The 21,472-nt window shown below is 57.2% G+C and overlaps 1 protein-coding gene across 1 annotated transcript; it reads left to right on the top strand.

Moving 5' to 3' along the window:
- LOC102164418 (vitamin D3 hydroxylase-associated protein-like) lies at positions 658 to 19,222 on the top strand. The gene is made up of 15 exons (XM_021096717.1): positions 658 to 1,116; positions 7,004 to 7,117; positions 7,355 to 7,504; positions 7,815 to 7,948; positions 8,469 to 8,675; positions 9,255 to 9,295; positions 9,709 to 9,833; positions 11,000 to 11,125; positions 11,884 to 11,981; positions 12,308 to 12,407; positions 12,756 to 12,799; positions 13,567 to 13,606; positions 14,001 to 14,109; positions 16,592 to 16,737; positions 18,590 to 19,222. The coding sequence occupies exons 1-15, from the start codon at positions 904 to 906 to the stop codon at positions 18,716 to 18,718; spliced, it is 1,776 nt and encodes a 591-aa protein (XP_020952376.1). The 5' UTR covers positions 658 to 903; the 3' UTR covers positions 18,719 to 19,222.

Raw genomic sequence — 21,472 nt, 5'->3', positions numbered from 1 at the left:
TCCAGGTCACAGCGACCGGCAGGCTCGCTTGTGACCAGCTGCTCCCCTCTCCCCTCTGAGGTAGAGGACTGGGCTGAAGAAACAAGAGTGGAAGGGCTCCCAATGGGGTCCCTCCTGCTCCCCTGCTTCGTCGTCCCTGCCGGCCCTCCAGGAAGCGGCCTCCACCTCCTCACGGTGCCCCCCCCAGGTGCCTCCATGGCTCTCTCGGTCTGTGGGGAGTTCCTAGTCCCATGACAAAATGGGAGATGCGTCTGGAAGGAGGCTGGAGTCCCCCGGGGCAGCAGCGTGGCCTGGCTCTGGGAGTCAGAATGCACATCCAGCTGGGGTGGCAGGGGCAGGGGATGGAGGCCTCATCTCCCCTGGGACGTCAGAGCCCCACCAGCTCCCCCAGGTGTTTCTTCCTTTCTTCTCTGCCCGGGCCCCAGACACCCCCCAGAGCAAGCTGCTAGCTCTGTGCAGCCACGGGCTGTTTGGTCTGCCTCCGTGAGGTCTGGGAGCCATGCTGAGGGGCTTGGCGATCATCCTGGAAGCCGCGGGAAACCTTGAGGCCACCCCATCTGGAACCAGCATGGATCAGACGACAGTGCTGGTGTCTGGGGCGGGGGGGGAATGGAGGAGGAGGGCATGAAGGAGGTGGGGGGTCAGGGCCTGGTCACCTGCTTGGCTGTCGGCCTGGGCTCCTTTTCAGGCTATTTTCCACGAAAGCCTCTTCCTCTTCAAGGCCTGAGGAACAAAGACTTTGTCCAGGTAGGGGTAAGAAGCAGCCGGGAGGAGGTTCTGCCACACCCACGGCCGTGGTTCCTGCCCCTTGGAGGAGAGACGTGGGCGGGTGGTCTGGCTGGTAGCTGACATATAAGTAGGCACTATTTTCGAGGCGGCAGCTGGTGTGTCCACACAGCCTCCATGATGCCTGGGGTGGCTTTGCTGTCTTACGCCCTGGCAATGCTGCTCCTGCTGGCCCTGCTGGGGGCCGCCTTGCTGGGGTCCATCTTTCTGGGGGTCACCCCGATCTTCTGGCAGCAGGCTCCAGCACGGAGCAAGATCCCCAGGGCCCAGAAGCACAGGGAGGAGGCCCTGCGGCGGATGGAAGCCCTGGCACAGCGTCTCCGGCAGCAGGTGAGTGGACATGGACCCTGGGGCCCCCGGGCCCTCAATCCCAGCAGCAGGTCCTGCCTGGGGACAGGGCCCCTCTTGTAGCCCCATCTCCTTCAGAAGACAGGGAGCAGAACCTACACCCCAGCTCTGCACGCTGGCTCCTGGTGTCGCTGTCAGTTCCTCCTCCGTCTGGGTCCCCTCACAGTCGGGGCAGGATGGTTCCTCTCCCTCCTGGTGCCCACACAGGCTCAGCAACAGGGTGGGTGTTCACTCGGGCTATTTTTTCTGAAATAAAATAAACTGATAGAGGCAACTGGAGGTAAGAGGCCAGGCCTCCCCAAACCCCACTGGGCAGGAACCTGGTGGACACATTCTGCGCCTCGTCCCCCTGCTCCCCCAGGTGAGCGTCGGGCAAATGTTTGCTAAGCACGTGACAGATGCAAAGCATGGGGGGGGCAGGGTGTCACAGGAGATGGGGTCCTCCAGGAAGCTGGGTTTTTTTCAAAGGGGGCTTGGCTGGCGTGGCTGGGGATACTGCAAGGCCCCCGAGGCCGTCATTACGGCTGGGCTGGGACCCGCCGTGAAGCGACTGAGCTGTGGGTATGGCAGCAAAGCCTGCCCAGGGTGGCAGAGAGAGGGTGGGAAGGAGAGGCACGAAGATGACCTGGTACCGTGCCTGCGCTTTGCTTGTGGCCTGCAGGATGGGACGGCGTCTTTCTGGGCCTTGGGCTCCCCAGCTGCCCAAGGAGAGGTGGGCTGGTGGTATCCTAGGGTCCCCAGCTTGGCTCGATAGTGGTGGACTCCCTCTGGGAGCCCTGGGAGTGGGGGTTGGGGTAGTGCCTGAGGTGCTGTCCCTGTGCTCCGGCGCTCCTGAGTGTCCTCTGCCGTCCCCCGGATGGTGATTGATGGCCCCAGTGGGCAGCTTCCCTGCCCGAGCTGCTGCCGTTCCTGAGAATGTGTATTAATATTAATTGGGGCTAATTAGTTGGATAAATCAATCTGCCCCCAGAGAGCAGCTGCCCCTCCCTGGTTGATGCGGAGGAAACCTGGGCTAATGGGGTTGCCGCGGCGGATCTGCATGATGGAGGGGGTTCCTGTGTGCGTGGGGAGGCCCCATCTGTGTGCGGTGGTGGGTTTAGGTTCCTTTACTGCAAACACCCGGCTCTTCTTGCGCGTGCCTCCTCTTGGTGTTTCATTGTGCGTGGGTTGGGTGCGGGTCTGGCCACGGGCTGCTTGTGTTTAGTGAGGCGCCTCGGGGTGGGTGCCTGGCTGGATGTGTACGTACTGTGTGATCATGGGCAGGTATGCGTCTAGATATGTGTGGCTGGTTTGGGTCTGAATGTCCAGCAAAGCGTGGACATGTGTGGTTGTGTGTCTGATGTGTGAGGACGTGTGGTTCTGTATGTGTCTGGGCATCCCGTTGGTTTATGTGTGGGCATCTGGGACACGCAGCTATTGGGCTGGCTCCCTGGAGCGGGTGTCTGGTGGACTGGAGGAGTGGAAAGGTTTGGGGTGAGATCGTCCACCGTGTCTCCAGCCTCCCCTCAAGGCTGCAGTCTTCTTGGCTCTCAGCACCTTCTTATCTTTCCCACAGAGCTACACCAGTCTGTCCCGGGCGCCTTCCCAATCAGGGCCTCCGGTGACCGGCTTTCTGTCCCAGGCAGGTGGGAGGTTGAAACAGGTCAAACCCTTGGAAGGGTTAAACAAATCCAATTCTGGAGTTGCTGTTGTGGCCCAGTGGAAGCGAATCTGACTCGTATCCATGAGTTCGCAGCTTGATCCCTGGCTCGCCCAGTGGGTTAAGGATCCTACGCTGCTGTGGTGTATGTAGGTCGCAGAGGCATCGCTGTGGCTGCGGTCTAGGCCAGCGGCTACAGCTCCGACTAGACCCCTGGCCGCCTGGGAACCTCCATATGCCACGGGTGTGGCCCTAAAAAAAAAAAAAAAATCCGGTTCAGTTCTGTTTAGCAAAATTTTCCAAAGGAGTCTCCTGAGTCTTGCTCTGCTGGATCCCAGGGACAGAGTCATTACACAGATGAAGTTAACACCTGACCCAGACTTGCCTTAAAGAGGCTCCCAGTCTGGGTGGGGTGTGCTGGCAACAGAGCTGTGCAGACCGCCAGGGGAGGCGGCTCAGCCAAGGCTGGCGAAGGCCGGATGCCCAGGGAGCTGTGGGACTTGGCAGGAGGGTGAGCCGCTCCTCTGTCTGGAGAGGGTTGTGTGCAGAAGGCTTCACGGAGAGGTGGTGTGGGATCCAAGCCCTGCAGGATGTGTAGGCGTTTTCCAGAAGGAGGAAGGAACGGGAAAGGCACTCCCAGAGAAAGGAGAGCCTGGGAGAACACATGGAAATCAGAGTTCTCAGGGGCCACGGGCTGAAGGCTGCTGGCCCGGAGGCCCTGGTCGCCCAGGGTGGAAAGATTCTATGTCTCTCGCCCAGGGTGGAGAGATTTTATGTCGTTAAACATATTTACCAACCCCTTGGAAATATTCGTAAAAAATCAACGTACTGAAAACCTTAAATCTATTTACTTTGATTTTCATACCACAATAGGAGTCAGCGGAGTGTGGAGAAGGCCAGGTGTCTATGGAGCTGTGGGGTTTTGTTCTAAACTATATACTAAGGGAGTTCCCATTGTGGCGCAGAGGAAATGAATCCAGCAAGTTCCCATGAGGATGCAGGTTCGATCCCTGGCCTCGCTCACTGGGTTGGGGATCAGGCATTGCCGTGAGCTGTGGTGTAGTCGCAGATGTGGCTTGGGTCCTGTGTTGCTGTGGCTCTGGCGTAGGCCGGCGGCTACAACTCCGATTCCACCCCTAGCCTGGGAACCTCCATATGCCGCAGATGTGGCCCAAAAAAAAAAAAAAAAAAAAAATAGAGAGAGCGAGAAGGACTTCCACGTTTTAGCCACTGTGGGTGTCGCTGCTGAGGTGCATTCTAGCCAAAGGCCTGCCCCGTCGAGGGTGATCCTTGTCCAGCCCTCCTGAAGTCCTTGTGGCAACAGCCTCGGGAGCTCTGAGCCGAGGCACCGAGCCAGCAAAAGGGCGCAGTGAGCAGAGGGATCGGGCTGCAGTATAAGAGAGGGGACAGGGCAAGAGGAGACTGGTGAGATGGGCCCACCAGGACTGAGGCAGGGAGAGAGCCCAGGGTGGTGCCTGGCACCCAGGAAGTGCTTCAGCAGAAAAGTTCCCCTCCCAGGAGCCATTAGAATGTAGACACGCCGCCGTAGGCTTAGGTGGCCCACCTTTACGTCCTTGGGCAATAGAGTGACCTGCATCCCACTTGCCTTCACTGGCGAAATGGAGTGGGGAACACCCAAGGAGTTCCCTGGTGGCCTAGCAAGTTAAGGGCTTGTTGTCGTCACTGCCGTGGCACGGGTTTGATCCCTGGCCCTAGCACTTCCACATGTCATGGGCATCCCCCGCCCAAAGCACCCATCTAAGGGTTTCTGTGAAGACTGAATGACGTGGTGCCCGCACAGCGCTTGACACGGTTCCTGGCCATGCAGAAAGGGTTATATAACTGTATCGATATGTGAACACATCAGACCTTTATGGTGAAAGTCTTGTAAACCCTACTGAGGAGACTGGTGTTGCAACTTTATTCTGTGGGGCCCTGTGGTCAGATTTAGGCTTTACACGGACTAAAAAGGATCACCCGGCTTGGTGAAGAGGTTGGGTGGGAAGGCTAGAGCCTAGAGGGAGGCCCGTGAAGAGGCTGCTGAGAAAAGCGACAGAAAAGGCTGTAGGCGAGAAGGAGTCCAACGACTCGGGGTGGGAGGTCTGAGGACGCAGCGCGGCGTCTTGGCCTTGCAGGTGGATACAAGAGCGGTCACAGGGCCTGGTTAGGGGAATCCAGATCCTTGGGTAAACAGCTTTTTATACCTCGGTGTCTTCTGCTGTCAAACGAGAAAATAAGATGACTCACCTCCTAGGGCTGTTGTAAGGAGTAAGACAAACTGGTACCTGTAGGAGGCCCAGGATGTGTTCAGGCAGGTCCTCGATGCTAGGACACATCTTACACATACTGAGGTGTTAGCATCGATAGCATCAGCCTGCCTGCGGGGGAGGGATCCGGGGCGACCCCGAGGTTTACTGCTTGGGTGACCTGAGTGGCATCAATTGGGAATCTCACGAGGAAGAACAGGTCTGAGAGATCAACCATGAGTCCTGGGTGTCTGTCAATCCGTGGGTGGGTGCGTGGGTTTGAGGTCTGGCGGGAGGTAGGCCTGAAGTGGACAAACAGCAAGATCTGGGCACTGTGGGGTCCCAGAGAGGGTGGGCAGGTAGGGTGAGAGGAGGCCAGCATTTCCTGGAGGGAATCGTCTGAGAAGGAGTTGCCGGAGGCCAGGGCGAAGCCGGGGGAGTTGAGGGCGCAGAGCGTTTCTGGAAGGGAAGTGTAAATTGCAGAGGCGCCTGAGATGAGGACCAGGGCGGATCCAAGAAGCCTTGGAGCCCGCAGCCTCCCAGGGAAATGCCTTTGTCTCCCGCCCTCCCCTCCAGGACCAAGAAAGGCCCACTCAGGCCACACTCCAACGTGTGGGCACCAGGGTCTCAGCTGGAACCGTGCAGGACAAAGGGAGACCACTGGGTCCCTGTCCTATCACGTTTGCCCCTGACACGAGTCCTGAAGGGCTGGTTCACCTCCCGACCCACACGACGAAGGACTGGGCTCAGAGCAGTTGCGGGGGGCTTGTCTGTGCTCCCCCGCATGGCTGCCTTGTGATGGACTTCTGGTCCTTTCTTCTCTGGGGAGGCCTTGGTCCTGAGATGTGAAGGGCTTGGCCCACATTCCCCAGCTGACCAGTGCTGGCGTCAAGGCTGGCTCCCGAGCTCCCCTGCCACCCATGCTGGACTCTGCTCTTCCCAAGAACAGATCAGCAGAGGTGGGAGGACTGCAGGAGGACACTGGGATATGCTGGGGCTGATGGGGGGCTGGGACCCGGCCCTGGGACCTTGGCTGCACATGGAAAGACATCTCTTCCAGCAGCAAAATACAAAGTAACCACAAGGGACTAAAAATAACCACTGGGACAAGTTATGGACAACAAGATACAAAAAGACCAAAAAACCCAACTGCCTCTTCTGACCCTCTGGAGCAAAAGCAGACAGGGTATTGCTGCATGAACCCTGCACAAGGCACCACCAGGGGGGCGGGCACACCACTTAAGCCACCCCTCTGGCCCAACCCCTAGACGCACCCCCACCCTCACCCCAGGTAAGGAACCAGCTCCTCTCTTCCCCGCAGGAGGAGTGAGCAGGGGAACGTATTACTAGCTTTTGCTCCCTCCTGCTGCAGCAGGAGCCCCAGTAAAGCCTTGCTTGACATTTTTTTGCGGGGGGGGGGGGGCAAGTGAAGTGTTCATTAGGAGAGAAGACACCCGTGGAGGTGTAGAGCGACGGAGGGAGAGAGCGACGGAGACAGACTGATGGAGAGAGAGCCATGCACTTTGGGGGTGATTTAGATCCTTGCTTGAATTTCTTTCTTCTTTTTTTCTTTTTTTTGGTCTTTTTAGGGCTGCACCTGTGGCATATGGAGGTTCCCAGGCTAGGGGTCTAATCAGAACTGTAGCCACCAGCCTACGCCGCAGCCACAGCCACAGCCACAGCCACACCAGATCCGAGCTGCATCTGTGACCTACACCACAGCTCACGGCAACACCAGATCATCAACCCACTGAGCAAGGCCAGGAATGGAACCCACATCCTCATGGATACTAGTTGGATTTGTCTCCGCTGCGCCGCGGCGGGAACTCCCAGAAACTGTTTTTAATGCTAAGCATGAGCACAGGAAGATGCGACGAGCACGTTGTGTCCACTGGAGTATTGTGGGTGTGATGTGTGGAATGTGCGGAGGGGCCTGGGCGGAGCAATCTGATGCCCGTCCACCCCCCACCCCCCACCTCTGCAGGAGCCAGAGCTGGACCCTAAGCCCATCCTGGAGCTGCCGCTGGAGAAGCTGGCCCAGAAGCTGCAGGCTGACGAGCTGAGTCTGGAGAGCGTCCTCTGTAGCTACTTAGAGGAGGTGATGGGGTGGGGACAGGACACAACCCTGGGGCTCGGGCTGGAGAGGGGGATGTCACCTGTTGTTGGGGGGCAGGTGTAGCCCCGCAGTGCGGCAGCGAGCCTGAGTCGGGGCGCGTGCCACAGCCATCTGTCGGGTCTGTGCCGAGTCAGGGTTGGGGGGGGCGCTGGGGTGACCCCGTGCCTTGTGCCTGGCCGCCCTCTGAGCTCCTCTCTGGTCTCCCTCGATGTCACTCAGGCACTGAGGGTGCACCACGAGGTGAACTGCCTGACGGATTTCCTGGAGGAATGCGAGGAGCAGCTGCAGGCATTGAAGAAGCTCAAGAAGACGGAGCGAGGCCTTCTCTACGGGGTCCCCATCAGCCTCAAGGACCCCTACGACTGTATGGTGAGCCCCGGGGGGGCGGGGAACCGTTGCAGGTACGCACGTGAGCATCTGAGGGTGTGGCTTTGGGCAAGGTACTCTCTCAAGGCCATCTGGTTAGACCGTGGCCCACCTGGGAACCGACCCCAGCAGCCCAGCTCCCAAACCCAATGTCTTAACCCCCGAGCTTGTCCGCCACTGGGACTCCTAAGGGAGCAGCTCTCGTGTCTCAGGGGGCGTGAGCCTTCATGGGCGCGGGAGCGCAGTGGGGAGGAGAGTCTGTCTGCTTCTACCCCGGGCCCTGGGGGCTGGAGCTCAGGTTGCCTCCCTGCAGGGCCATGACTCCACGTGCGGCCTGGCCCAGTTCCTGGAGAAGCCGGCGGCCAAGGACGGGGTCATCGTGAAAGTGCTCAAGGCCCAAGGAGCCGTCCCCTTCGTGAAGACCAGCATCCCCCAGACACTGCTCAGGTCTCTGCCGCAGGCAGGCCGGGTGGGGGGCCGGGCCCAGGATTAGGTGAGGGCGAAGTGGGGACCCAGGACCTTGGGCAAATCTTTTCTGCCCCCTAGCGTCGGTTTCCTCCTCTTACAACCCCCCCCATCATGGTTCCTAAGGGTCCTGCTGCCCCGAGCTTCTGCAAAGTCACTTCTCCGTTTCTCTTCTAGCCTCTCTCGAATTGTTCTTCTCATTCCCTCTTCTCCACCTGCACCCGTGTCCCCGGTGGTTTTCTGTTTTCGTGAGCTCTTCCCTGTTCTGAGAGCAGAGCTGTGGGCTCCTTGGTCCTTATTTCAGGAGTCTTGGTTGGTGTGTCCTGCCGCAGTAGCCCCTCGCCTCAGCCCAAGGGAGACCCCGAGGTTCCCAGCCCCAGGCGGGAGCTCACGGACCCTGGGGGTGACTCCCAGGGAGGTGGGCCTCTCTGTGGGTGGGCGAGGGTCTTCTCCAGTTAAACCTTCCCCGCCCGCCCAGCCCCTTTGCTTCTGCTTCCCTCAGCTTTGACTGCAGCAACCCCATCTATGGACAGACTCTGAATCCTCTGAACTTGAAGAAGACACCAGGGGGCTCCTCCGGGGGTGAGGGAGCTCTGCTGGCAGGAGGGGGCTCCATCCTGGGCATGGGTACCGACACTGGTGGCAGCATCCGCATTCCAGCCAGCTTTTGTGGTTTATGTGGCCTCCGGACCACAGGATACCGCCTCAGGTACTGGCTGGTGGGCTGGGGGTCGGGGGGGCTAACCCCCCTGATGGGGGTGTAGAGGGGCCTGTCCCACCTATCAGCTCACATCCTCTCAGCTCAGAACTAGAGGAAGTGGGTGAAGGTGGGAGGGTTTCAAATAACTCCTGCTTCAGCCGCAGCTAAACTCACCATGTTTGGTCCAGGTGGCCGTGGAACGGATCTCCCATCATTCCTCACTCCATCAGTTCATTCGTTCATTCATCTGTACATCTATCCAGCTGCCTTTGCTTCCCTTACGCACACAGCCACCCATCCCTTTGCCATCTCCGTCCATCCCTCGTCCGCTCATCCATCCACCCATCCCTTCATCCTCCCTGTCTCTATCCTTCGGTTTCACCATTCATCTACCGCTTAATGTCTTTGCCAAATAGTTCTTGCGTGTTTATTCTGTGCCAACCACTGTACTAGGTACATGAGATGCATCAGGGAACAAAATGTGCCGGGTCCTGGGGGAGTGCATTGGCTGGGTGCTCAAGCCTCATTGGCACCTAAGTCCTTCCCTTCAGGAGCTGAGCTGGGCTCTGGGGGGGCGGGGTTTTGCAGCTACTCTGGAGTTGCCTCTGCTGTCAAGGGCAAGAAATCCGGTAAGCTTCCCCCATTCAAAGCCAAACCTGCCTGCCTTTCTCCCGAGACATTCGTCCTGTATCTCAGAGAGACCGGCCCCCCGGTGATCAAGGAACGTGGGCCCTTGGTCAGAGGGTTGTGTGGCTCCCTAGACCAGTGACTCTCGCCCCACTGAGAGGTGCTTCCTGCTCTTTAGCTTTAACCTCTCTTACTGGGCTCTTGATGTTCTGCCAGATGAGGGTCTGCCTTCAGGCGCCACACCGGCTCGGGCCAGGCTGCCAGCTCCACCCATCCTCAACCCTTGACATGGAAGGGATGGCCCCAGGGCCTCTTCCCTTGGCCCCGATCAGGGGCCTGGGCCCCACCGTCCGAGGCCAGGTCCTCAGAGCAGAAAGGATGCAGGGAATCTGCCTCTTCCGCCCTCTCTGTGCAGTGACCACAGTGGCCGGACCCATGGCCAAGGACGTGGAGAGCCTGGCGCTGTGCCTCCGAGCGCTGCTGAGTGAGAACATGCACCGACTGGACGCCACTGTGCCTCCTCTGCCCTTCAGGGAGGAGGTAAGCTGGCTGGGCGGGCAGCAGACCTGGAGAGCCCCCCCATGCCTCATTGACCTGCCTGCTGTGCTGGTGCCCTGCGAGGGCCACCTCTTCCAGCCCAAGGTGCAGGGAGCAGGGAGCCCACGTGGGCAGTTCCCTCATGCCCGCCCCTGCTGGACACCCGCTGCTTTGGCTTCTCTGCCCCCTGAGGTCGTGGATGATGTTACCTTCCCCCCTCCCCCCCGAGAGGGCCTCCATCCTCACCTACCCAGCACACGCAGGCTGTGGACTCAGCGAGTGTGGTCTCGAGAGCCCGGGAGGGAGTGAAGCCAGGCGTTTAGGCCTCTAGGTGACCTTGGCCAAGACACATCTCTTCTCTAAGCCTCCGTCTCCACATTGGTACAAGGAAGAGGCCAGACCAGAAGATTGCTCCGGGCCCTTCCAGCTCTGTCTTCCTTCACGCAACAACATTTATGGGTACCGACTCTCTGTGCAGGCTCTTTGTAGTTCAGCCACACACTCACTCTCAATAGGAGCGTTGTTCTGCCATTTACAGGTGAGGAAATGACTTGCTGATGATCCTACAGCTGGCACCTGGCTTCGAACCCCACCCTGCCTGACTCAAGAACCTGCTCTGTAGGGTCTCCGTCTACCATTCGGCCAGTGTCTGTTCCTTTGACTCCCTGCACACATCCGCGTACAACCACCCTGAGATCACTGTTCGCCTCGCTTGGTCCCTTCAGCCTCATCCTCTCTGACGGTTCTTGGGCGTCAGGATACGTGTGTCTCCTCATGTACTCGCTGGCCTGCCCGCTCCCTCAGCTCCAACCATCCGTTCTTCCTTCCGCCCGTCTGTCCATTCAACCCTCTGTCCACCCGCCCCTTCGCCATCTCATAACCCACCCATTTATTCCTGAAGCTGTCAACCCTCTGTCTTCCTGTCCACCCATCGCTCATGCTGCCATGCATTCACCGTTCTTCCAGGGCTTTCTTCAGAGGACCTAGAGCCTGGAAAGTATATAGGGAGGCTCCAAGGGGCTCTTGGGGTGCCCCTGCCTATTCCCCTGGGTGAGGACAGCTGTGGCCCAAGGTCCCAGCCTGCAAGTCTAGCTCCTGGACAGAGTGAGGCCACCTTGGCCTCTGGCCAGCCTCCCCTCAGAGCCCCAGCCAGCCCCTCGTGCCCCCAGGTGTACGCCAGTAGCCGGCGCCTTCGAATTGGCTACTACGAATCAGACAACCTCACACAGCCATCTCCTAGCATGACCAGGGCCGTGAGGCTCACCTCCAAGCTGCTCCAGGATGCGGGACACCAGGTGGGCTTGCTTAGCCCTTAGGAGGGAGGGGCGGTGGGACCAGTGAGGATGCTGGGCTGGTCTCTTCGTGGAGAGAAAGGAGGTCTTATCTGAGACCGTTGTGTTTCCCCTGAGCTTCCTGGAGAAGACTGTTGGGTGGAGGTGGAGGCCGAATGGGGGCCTCTCAGGCAAGGTGGGCCCCACACGCTGTGAGGAAGGCACCCCCTTCAGTAGTGGACCCTCAGGGACTCACTCCCAAACTACTACCGCCAGGGTTTCTCATGCCTCCATCAAAGGGCTGTAAGGGGCTCTCTGGCCTCAAAATCATCCTCCCCTCCTCCCCTAGCTTCCGTCCCCCAGTGGCCCATCCTGCGCCTTGGAGAATTGCTGACCCCTGTGAACCCCAGTTTGCTTCCACACCAGACAGCTATGAAGATGAAGTGAGCTAGGGAGTTCCCACTGTGGCTCAGCGGGTTATGAACCCGACTAGCATCCACGAGGACGTGGGTTCAATCCCTGGCCTTGCTCAGTGGGTTAAGAATCCCGTGTTGCCGTGAGCTGTGGTGTAGGTCGCAGATGCAGCTCAGATCCCGTGTTGCTGTGGCTGTGGTGTAGGCTGGCAGCTGTAGCGCCAACTAGACTCCTGGCCTGGGTGTGGCCCTAAAAAAAAAAAAATGCCGCTTGTGTCTGCTGACCCTTCAGGATGTCTGGGCTCTGCAGAGAAAAAAGAGGGCAGGGTGGGAGGCCCTCCAGCCCCTGACGCGGCTCTGTCTCCCCAGCTCATCCCCTTCTCGGTTCCCCGCATCGAGTATGCCTTTATTCACCTGTTCACCGGGGGCCTGTATGCTGATGGAGGGGCCACCCTTCTGGAGAAGCTGTGCGTTTGTTGGGACTCAGAGATGGGACATGGTGGAAAAGGGGCTGAGGAGGGGGCTGGTGGCAGCCTGAGCGCTAGGAGGGGAACCGCGGGCCTGAGCTGGCGGGATGCCTCTGGCTAAGTGTGCGACCTTAAGGGTAAGTCACCCATTCAGGCCCGTCTTTCGGATGCACACGTAGCAGGGGTGGTGCTGCTGGGAAGAGAAGTGTTTCTTAGGGTCCGACGTCCCTCCTCTTTTCTGCAGAGGCGCAGCTGGGGGTGGGGGTGGGAGGTGTGGTCGCGGCTGCAAGGCTGAAAGTGGCCGCTACGCGTCTGTGCTTCCACAGTAAGGGGGACATCGTGGACCCCAGCATGCAGGGCCTCGTCAGCCAGCTCCGCCTGCCAGACCCGGTCAAGCGCTTCTTGGCCGGGATCCTACGCTTCACTGTGAGTCTGGGCCCAGACCAGGGGAGGGACTTAGAGGAGGAGGGGCCCAGAGAACAGAAGGGCTCAGAAAGAGGCGGGGGGCTCTCCCTGGGGGTGGGGTGGGGTCAGAGAATGAAGTGACTCAAGAGGGCCGGGGGAGAGGAACCGAAAGAGGGGGACAGGGTGAGGCTGTCAGAGAAGGGAGGGCATTTAGAGAAGCGTGGGGACGAGAGGGGGCTCAGGGCTCAGTGGGGTGCTCAGGCGCTTGGGGAGGAGCGGAACAGCGCCCTTCCTAGACCTCCGTCCCAGACAGGCTGGTGTCACCCTGTGGTTCCTGAAGTTGGCCTCTCCCTCTGTCCCCACCTCCAGGAGCCCCTGACCAGCCAGCTTCTGGAAGAGTTACGTGGAGTTGGGTGAGTGGTTGAGTCTCCTTAGGTCCAGGTCACAGGGGTTTGTTTCCGTGGGAACTGAGTGAGGGCCACGCGGCTGGGGGCCTTGTCCACTGAGGGCGGGGCTGTTGAGCCTTTGGGATCTAATTAGGGTTTTCAGTCTATGCCTGACATGGGGTTACCTTTAGACTTTTGGGTGGGGCTGGTACTGGGGCTGTTGGGGTTTGATTTGGAGTTAAGCGCTGAATGCAGGCTAGAATTGGGTTAGGTTGGGATAAAGGTTGGGCTTGGCTTGAAGTTGGGTTGGGGCTGGGGTCGAGTTTACAGCTGGGGCTGGGGTTGGAGTTGGTTTGAGTTGGGGTTGGGGTTCAGGTTGGGACTGGGGTGAAAGTGCGGCTGGGAGAGGAGACTGGTTTGGGCTTGGGTTGGCTCTTGGGCTTGGCCTGGACTTGGAATTGAGGTACTGGTTGGAATTGGGGCTGGAGGAGGCCTGAGGGCTGCCTTGCGGCCTCACAGTTTAGGGGAAGGGATCTGTGGTTTTGAGGGAGCTTGTGGGTCCCTGTGGCTGATACGGGGGGCTTTGACGAGAGAGGATGTATCCTCTTGAGAACACTGGGCAGGCAAGATGTTTTGAGCAGAGGACAAGACCCCGGGTCATTCCCAGCCCCTCTGCGGATGTATAGTCTGCATGGAGGCCAGACCCTGCCTCGGGGTGCCACGCCTCATTTGCATAAGAGGGGGTCAGTCCTCCGGTGCTGACTTTGGACTGCTCAGTCTTCCTCATTCCCCAGGACACCCAAGAAACTGTGGGAGCAGCACACAGCGGTGGAGGTGACGTATGCCTGGGGACTGCGGAAATAGCGGCTGCAGATACCTGGGTGATGATAGGAGTGTCCCAACAGGGGGTAGATCTCTGACCTCACGGGCAGGGGAGGCCCAGCTGTGCCTGGATGGGGAGGCTTGGTGACCAAGGAGATTGATGTAGTCTGTTTCCTTGAAATCTCTGCAGCTTAAGCCTCCCCGGCCCCTCCCTTCACCTTGGCCCCTGGGAAGACCCAGATTCCTGCCGCCCCACCCCGCCTCCTTCCCCATCTTAGTCTGCATCGCACAGCCTGGGGCTCCTTCCTGGTGTCTAACCTGACTCCGTCTGCCAGCACCTGACTTTGTCCTGCAAACAGTGACCTTTGCCGGTCTTAACCCCTCCTGCCCACCCCCATCCCTGCAGGAATATCAGCAAGAGTTCATAGCCAAGTGGCGGTCCCTGGATCTGGACGTGCTGCTGGCACCGGCTCTGGGCCCTGCCTTCTATATCGGCTATCCTGCCAAAGCAGCAAGTAAGAGGGCCCTGGGTCCTGGGGATGGAGAGGAAATCCAGGACTTCTGTGGCCTTGACCTCTGTCTCTCGTCACTATTTGAAAAACAAATGTCTTGGGAGTTCCTCTTGTGGCTCAGCAGTAACGAACCTATTAACCGTGAGGATTCGGGTTCCATCCCTGGCCCCGCTCAGTGGGTTAAGGATCCAGTGCTGCGGTGAGCTGTGGTGTAGGTCGCAGACACTGCTTGGATCTGGTGTTGCTGTGGCTGTGGTGTAGGCCAGTGGCTACAGCTCTGATTCGACCCCTAGCCTGGGAACCTCCATATGCCACGGGTGTGGGCCTAAGGAAAAAAAAGACTAAATAAATAAATAAATAAATAAAAATTTCTTAAACTGAGATAAAATTCAGATAACAAATTCACAGTTTAAAGTGCACAACTCAGGAGTTCCCGTCATGGCTCAGTGGTTAAGGAATCCGTCTAGGAACCATGAGGTTGCAGATTCGATCCCTGGCTTCACCCAGTGGGTTAAGGATCCGGCGTCACCATGAACTGTGGTGTAGGTCGCAGATGCAGCTCAGATCTGGCGTTGCTGTGGCTCTGGCGCAGGTCGGCAGCTACAGCTCTGATTAGACCCCCAGCCTGGGAATCTCCATATGCCACAGGTGTGGCCCTAAAAAGACAAAAATAAATAAATAAATAAAATAAAAAAATAAAAATAAATAAAAATAAAGTGTACAACTCAGTGGTTTTCAGTATATTCAGAAGGTCAGGCAACCACCACCACCATTTAATTCCAAAACATTTGCATCCTCCTGAAAAGTAACGCTGGACTCGTTAGCAGTCACTCCCAGTTTCCATTCACCTTTTTTTTTTGGCCACGCCCAAGGCATGTGGAAGTTCCAGGGCAAGGATTGAACCCGAGCCACAGTAGTGACAATGCTGGATCCTTAACCACCGGGCCACCAGGGAACTCCCCCATTTACTTCATTTATTTATTTTTTGGTCTTTTTGTCTTTTCCAGGGTGCACCCGCGGCATGTGGAGGTTCCCAGGCTAGGGGTTCAATCGGAACTGAAGCCTCCGGCCTACACCACAACCATAGCAACGCGGGATCTGAGCCACATCTGTGACCTACACCACAGCTCACAGCAATGCTGGATCCTTAACCCACTGAGCAAGGCCAGGGATCGAACCCGAGTCCTCATGGATGCTAGTCAGGTTCGCTAACCGCTGAACCATGACGGGAATGCCTCCATTTATGTTTTAAATGAACTTTATTGAAATATAATTCAGTTGCAGTAAAATTCACCACCTTTCAATGTGTAACTTGATGAATTTTGACAAATGTACATAGTGGTACAGCCACCACCATAATGAAAATAAAGAATATTTCCATCACCCACCAAATTTCCCTCATGGCCTGATGCAGTTCACCCCACCCCTACCTGCAGCAACCATTGGTCTGCTTTTTTTTTTTTTTTTGCTTTGTTTTAGGGCCACACTCGTGGCATATGGAGGTCCCCAGGCTAGGGGTCGAATCCGAGATATAGCTGCCGGCCTACACCACAGCCATAGCAATGCGGGATCCAAGCCGTGTTCGCAACCTATACCACAGCTCACGGCAACGTCGGATCCTTAATCCACTGAGGGAGGCCAGGGATGGAACCTGCATCCTCATGGATCCTAGTTGGGTTCGTTAACCACTGAGCCACGAAGGGAACTCCTGGTCTGCTTTCTGTCACTATAGTTTTGCCTCTGCTAGAATTTCGTATAAATGAAATCATAAGGTATTGGGGTCTGGCTTCTTTCACTTAATATATCCATTCACTCTTAACATGCGTTCTGCTGAGTCATTTGCAAAGGTGTCCTCAGCCCAGCCCACCTGAAACACAGGTCTCAGCACAGGGCAGCGTCCCATGCCCAGCATGGGTTCAGGTCTGAGGTGACGCCATGCAGAAAGGAAACCCACCTCAAGCTTGGAATTCTATCCCCTGGGTGCCCCCACGGGGGGTGCCCAAAAGCCCATCCCACACTTGGCTTCGCTCTAGTGCTCCCTGTCCACCTCACCGCCACTCTGATGCTCTCACCCTGCACACGAGTGGCTGCCTTTTCAACTCAGGATTGTCCTGCACACTGCAGCGATCTGGGAGCCCCATGGACTGGAGGGCGTGGCTGAGGCTTCTGTCACCCACCAGCTGTGTCCCTGCCTGCCACCTTGGTTTCCTACCTGTACACAGGCAGTAGGAGTCCCCAGCTCACAGGCGTGGAGAGGAGCCAAGGAATCAGCATCGTAGAGAGCAGAGCCCAGTGCCCCGCACTGAATACCCAGTTCTCTCCCGCCGCTGTGTGGGGCAGGAGGCCCCCTTCTGCCCGGGACTGGCTCTCGCTAGCAGAGGGATGCAGTTCCAAGAAGCGGCTCCAGGGGGCGCGCGCCCACACTCTTCCCACCCGGAATCGTTTGCGTTGCTAATTTCCTGGCCTTACCTGGATCTTCCTACAGGAAGCTCTTTCTACTTGGCCCTGTACAACCTCCTGAACTTCCCTGCTGGTGTGGTGCCTGTCACCACCGTGACGCCTCAGGACGAGGAAGAACTGGCCTTTTACCGGGGCTACTATGGCGATGGTTCTGACAAAAATTTCCAGGAGGTTCGTTGCCCTCTCTGCCTCTCCCCCTGTTGGAGTGGGTGAGGGTAGGGTGGGGGCGGTCACTTCTAGTGTTTCCCCTTCACCCCTTCGGCTGCAGCTTCACCCCTTCCCTGGGGACACACTGTTTGACCTCCGAGTCAGCCTCCGTCTTTGTCAGGGAGTACGTTGCAACCCCAGTGGGTTTCTTTGACACTCATGCAGGGAAAGTTGATCCCAGAGGCCAGGAAAGTGGAACAGGGCAAAGGTACCTGGTTAGGGTCTTGCTGTGTAACTGAACTGGACCCTGCCCCTCTGGGCCTCAGTTTCTTCTCTAGAGAAATGGGAATTAAAACATCTGCCTTGTGGGGTTGTGCTGTCTTTTTGTTTTTGTTTTTTGGCTTTTCAGGGCTGCACCCACAGCATATGGAGGTTCCCAGGCTGGGGGTCTAATCAGAGCTGTTGCTGCCAGCCTACACCACAGCCACAGCAACTCGAGATCTGAGCTGCGTCTGCAACCTACACCACAGCTCATGGTAACTCGGGATCCTTAACCCACTGAGCAAGGCCAGGGATCGAACCCACAATCTCATGGTTCCTAGTCGGATTCGTTTCCACTGTGCCACGACGGGAACGCCGCTAAAGGTTAAATTGAAAAAGAGTGAAGCAATTAGCATAAGGCCTTATATGTAAGAACTGTTCAATAAATGCTGCTATTACTAATTCAGAGAGGGCTTCACAAAGGAAATATTTCCTTGGGCCTGTTCTTTTATTTATTTGGCTGCTTCCTGGCACGTGGGGTTCTCAGGCCAGGGATCAGATCCGAGTTGCAGTTGCAACCGAAGCTGCAGCTGTGGCAATGCTGGATCTTGAACCCACTGTGCTGGGCCAGGGATCGAACCTGCAGCATCCTGGTGCTCCCAAGATGCTGCTGATCCCTTGTGCCACCGCAGGAACGCCTCCATGGGCCTATTTAATTCATGGTCTAAAAGAACAACCCTGACTTCGGTGAGAGAGAGGAAGAGAGAGAAAGAGAGAGACTGGCTCTGAAAAGTATGCATTTGTCTGCGTCAGACATTAAGTAACTTATTTTTTCTGAAAATTGATTTTAGTGCTAGAGTTACCCAGTGGAACTGCTGACCTGAATTCTGAGAAAATAACAATAATGATACTATCTAATGTGTCTTGAGCTCTTACTCTGTTCCAAGAGCTGTTTAAAAGTGCTGTATATATATTAAGTCATTAAGTCCCATAACCGTCCCGTGAGGTTTTGCAGATGAGGAGATGGAAGCACAGACAGGTTGAGGGACTTGACCAAAGGCACACAGCTGGCTGAAGGGAAGGAGCCAGGACCTGAAGCTGGGTGACCTGGCTCCAGAGACAAAGGCTAATAAGCACTTATATGATATCATCGTAAAGCAATGCAAACATGTTTAAATGTCTGCAAGTGTGTTTGGATTTCATGTCAGGGACTCCGGCTCAGTCCCCATGTCGCTGGGCCTGTGTTTGGGGTCAAGACTCCCCTTTCCCTGCAAAAGCATAACCAGCCTCGGGGTCAGGGATTTGCACATTCTTCTTTCCTTGGCTGAGAACACTGGGTGGATACGTGGCTTTATATTTCATTATAGTCGGCCCTCTGCACAGGGAGCAGGTTAATCTCTTAATCTTTGAGAAACTGTAGACAAAGCAGAGCAGTTATCCCGGTTTCACTGAGTGCTGAGGAAGCTGCAACTCTGAGATCCAGGACGTTTCCACCTTATTATAGATTGGGGGGGGGAGATTTGGGTCAATGCCTACCTATGGGTGGTGAGGGCTGGGCAGAGGGCCAGTAAGCAAGAAGCAGCCTCTCGAGTCCACAGACCGTCTCTCCCTGCAGGCGGTGAGCGGGTCCGTGGGGCTTCCGGTGACCGTGCAGTGCATCGCTTTGCCATGGGAAGAGGAGCTGTGTCTCCGGTTCATGAAGGAGGTGGAGACCTTGGTCAAGGACCAGGGGGGACCCAAGTGACAAGCCACTTCTTCTCCTGGAGGCCTTCCTACGTCCTCATCCGAGTCTGCCCTCCATGTCCCTTTCTGCTCTTGAATACCGCATCCCATTAATTTCTCCCCTTCCTGGAAGCCCACCCGTGTTTTTTTTCCGTGTGGTCCCTCTGTGTGGGTGCTCAATACACAGACTCTCCAGATTAGCCCAAGATGGAGAGCAGGGTGAAGGGCTCCATGAACATTTTTGACCTGCTGGCCTCATAATCGCTGGTCTAGGTGGGGGAGGTGGGGCTGTAGCTTCCCAGTGGCTTTCTGCCTCAAGCTGTTCTCCTCTAGCTCAGTCCCAGAGATGCTCTGCCAGATAGCAGCAGAGGGAAAAGGGCCCCAAACTGAGAGGCTGGAGACCTAGGTCCAAGTCCTGGCCCTGCCACCTGCGCGACGCTGGGCAAGTTACTTCCCATCGCTGGACCTCAGTTTTCTCATCTACAAGTTGAGGATGCTAAATGTGATAAAGTCCATGGCACCTGCAGGCTTGACTGTTATGTGAGTGGTGATTCCTAGGCACTTCCCTAACCAAGATCTCGCCGTGGCTCCCAGTGCTTTCTAGAGAACATTCCATAGAGCAAGGTCAAGGGAATGAAACTGAGTCAGAACAGATCCTCTCTTGGGACCCAGACCCCAGCTCACAGTCCGGTGCTTTGCCAACGAGCCGCTAATTTCTTGGCTTGACACCCAGCACTTCCTAAGAGCCTCCACGACCTGCTCTGGCAGGGCTCCACCACGGCACAGCTCCTCCATTCCCTCTAACCAGAGCCTTCTTGCCATCAGAAGATGCGCTTCTGCCTCTGTGCCTCTGTTCAAACTGTCCTCTCCACTGTCTCCTCTGCCCTTCAAGCCCTGTGTCAGATGCCACTTCCTTCAGGAAGCTTCCTTTTTGCCCTCCAGCTCCTTCATGGTCCTTCCTTCATCTGAACTCTCTAGAAGTTTTTCCCCAGCAAAACCTGCCCGTCCTCTATCCCATTCCTCTGTGCAGCCCAATTTCCCATCACCTAGGCAAACTGATGAACTCAGTACTCACTGTGCTTGAGAGCCAGACCTCCTGGAGATAATATCTCAATGCAAATGAGTGGAATCCATCCATCCATCCATCCATCCATCCATCCATCCATCCATCCAGCGTTCGTTGAGTACCTCCTCTGAACACAAATGATGGAATTTTAGGCAGAAAAAAAGCCTGAGTTTAACTAAGATGGAGACCCCAGGAATTACACCAGAAAGGCAGCCCTGGCTCCACTTGCAACAGAAGGACTCGCGTGGGGTGTCCAGGTGCAGGCCGGACAGGGCTATTGCTGACCTCGCCGTGGCTTCTTCCTCCCACCAGCTTCTACCACAGAGTCTGAGTTTGCTGGAGAAGGGTCCTCATGGTTTCCCCTCAGGCATGGCTAGTAGGACTCCTGCTCTCCTACCTCCTCCGTAAGAGGAAGGTCTAAGAGGCTTAGAGAAGTGGGAGTCAGACAGGTTTTCTGCCTCAAGTGCCTCCTGTTTCCTTTCCCTGCGTCCTGCTGGCTGCACCAGTCTGGGCACCAGGGGGCAGCATTGAGCTTCACAGGGTCTAGACCTCACCTGGCCTCCTCCCTTGTCATCTATCTGGTCTTTTCCAGTCCAGACTCCATTGCGCAGATGGGGACACTAGCGAGTGGAGATAGATGAGGCAGGAGGAATAAGCCAAGTGCCTTTGCAGATTTTAGGAGATGGGGGGCAGAATCCTATTCTTGGCTGAAATTAGCCTGGGGAAAGGGAGTGAGATACCGGTCCAAGGGGCAGAGTAAATGGGAAACCCCATCCTGGGCCAGACTGGACTTTCATTTCTCTTGAGCTGATGTTTGGGGCCAAGAATTGCCTTCCTCCCCAGTCCCAGCTCCAGCTCATGCGCTGACCTCTGACCTCTCATTGACCGCCATCTTCAGCAGAAACCACTGGCTGGTCTGTGTGACGGTGGGCAGGTCATCGGCCTCTTCAGAGTCCCTCTTCGTAGGCGTTTCTCTGAGGCCTGTGTGGGGCAGAGGGCACCTCCAAGCCGGGGGCATGGGCTCCGTCTCCCCGTCCCACTCCTATTACTTTCATCTGCCGCCTCTGCGGCCTTGGACAAGTCTCCCAGCTTCTCCAAGCCTCCTTGGCGTCTGCAAGATGGAAATAACGATTACACCTGCCATAGCCTCCAGACAGGACCTCCCCAAAGGTGAAGGCCAGGTGGGAGAGGGCTGCTCCTGCTCAGCCTGGCAGTGGCTGTGGGGAGAGGGGCCAGGTCAGTTCGGTGGGCGTCTGTGTCCAGAATTCCCAGGGAAGAGCCAGCTCCTCCTGGGGGGCCAGTCTGAGCACTGGCTGGGGGCGTCACTCCTGGGGAGGAGGAGTTCAGCCGAGAAATAGGAAATTTTCCCAGGGGAGCGGTTGGTTCTACAAAACTGGGACTGAGGCCTGGCGGGACGAGGGTCCTTTGGGAAGGGGGCACCCGGCGTTCCGGTCCTGCTTCTGTCCTGTGGGAGGCCGATCAGACCCACCTCCTCTCGGAGCCTCAGCTTCCCCTTTGGCCGCGGGCGGAAGGGGAGGCTCGGCCCGTCAGCCCCGCGTCCGGGCCTCTCCGCTCCACCCGCCGCCCTTGGATTTCATCCCGGCGCCCAGGCTCGTGGGGTGGGTGGCGGTGCGGGACAGCCGGACCCGCACGCCGGCAGACGGTCGCCGGACGCCACCCGCCCAGGGTCCGGCTCGTCCCCGGCCGCTC

This window comes from Sus scrofa, chromosome 6, assembly GCF_000003025.6.
Source record: "Sus scrofa isolate TJ Tabasco breed Duroc chromosome 6, Sscrofa11.1, whole genome shotgun sequence".
Classification (NCBI taxonomy): domain Eukaryota; kingdom Metazoa; phylum Chordata; class Mammalia; order Artiodactyla; family Suidae; genus Sus; species Sus scrofa.
This window is presented reverse-complemented; position numbering and strand designations above follow the sequence as displayed.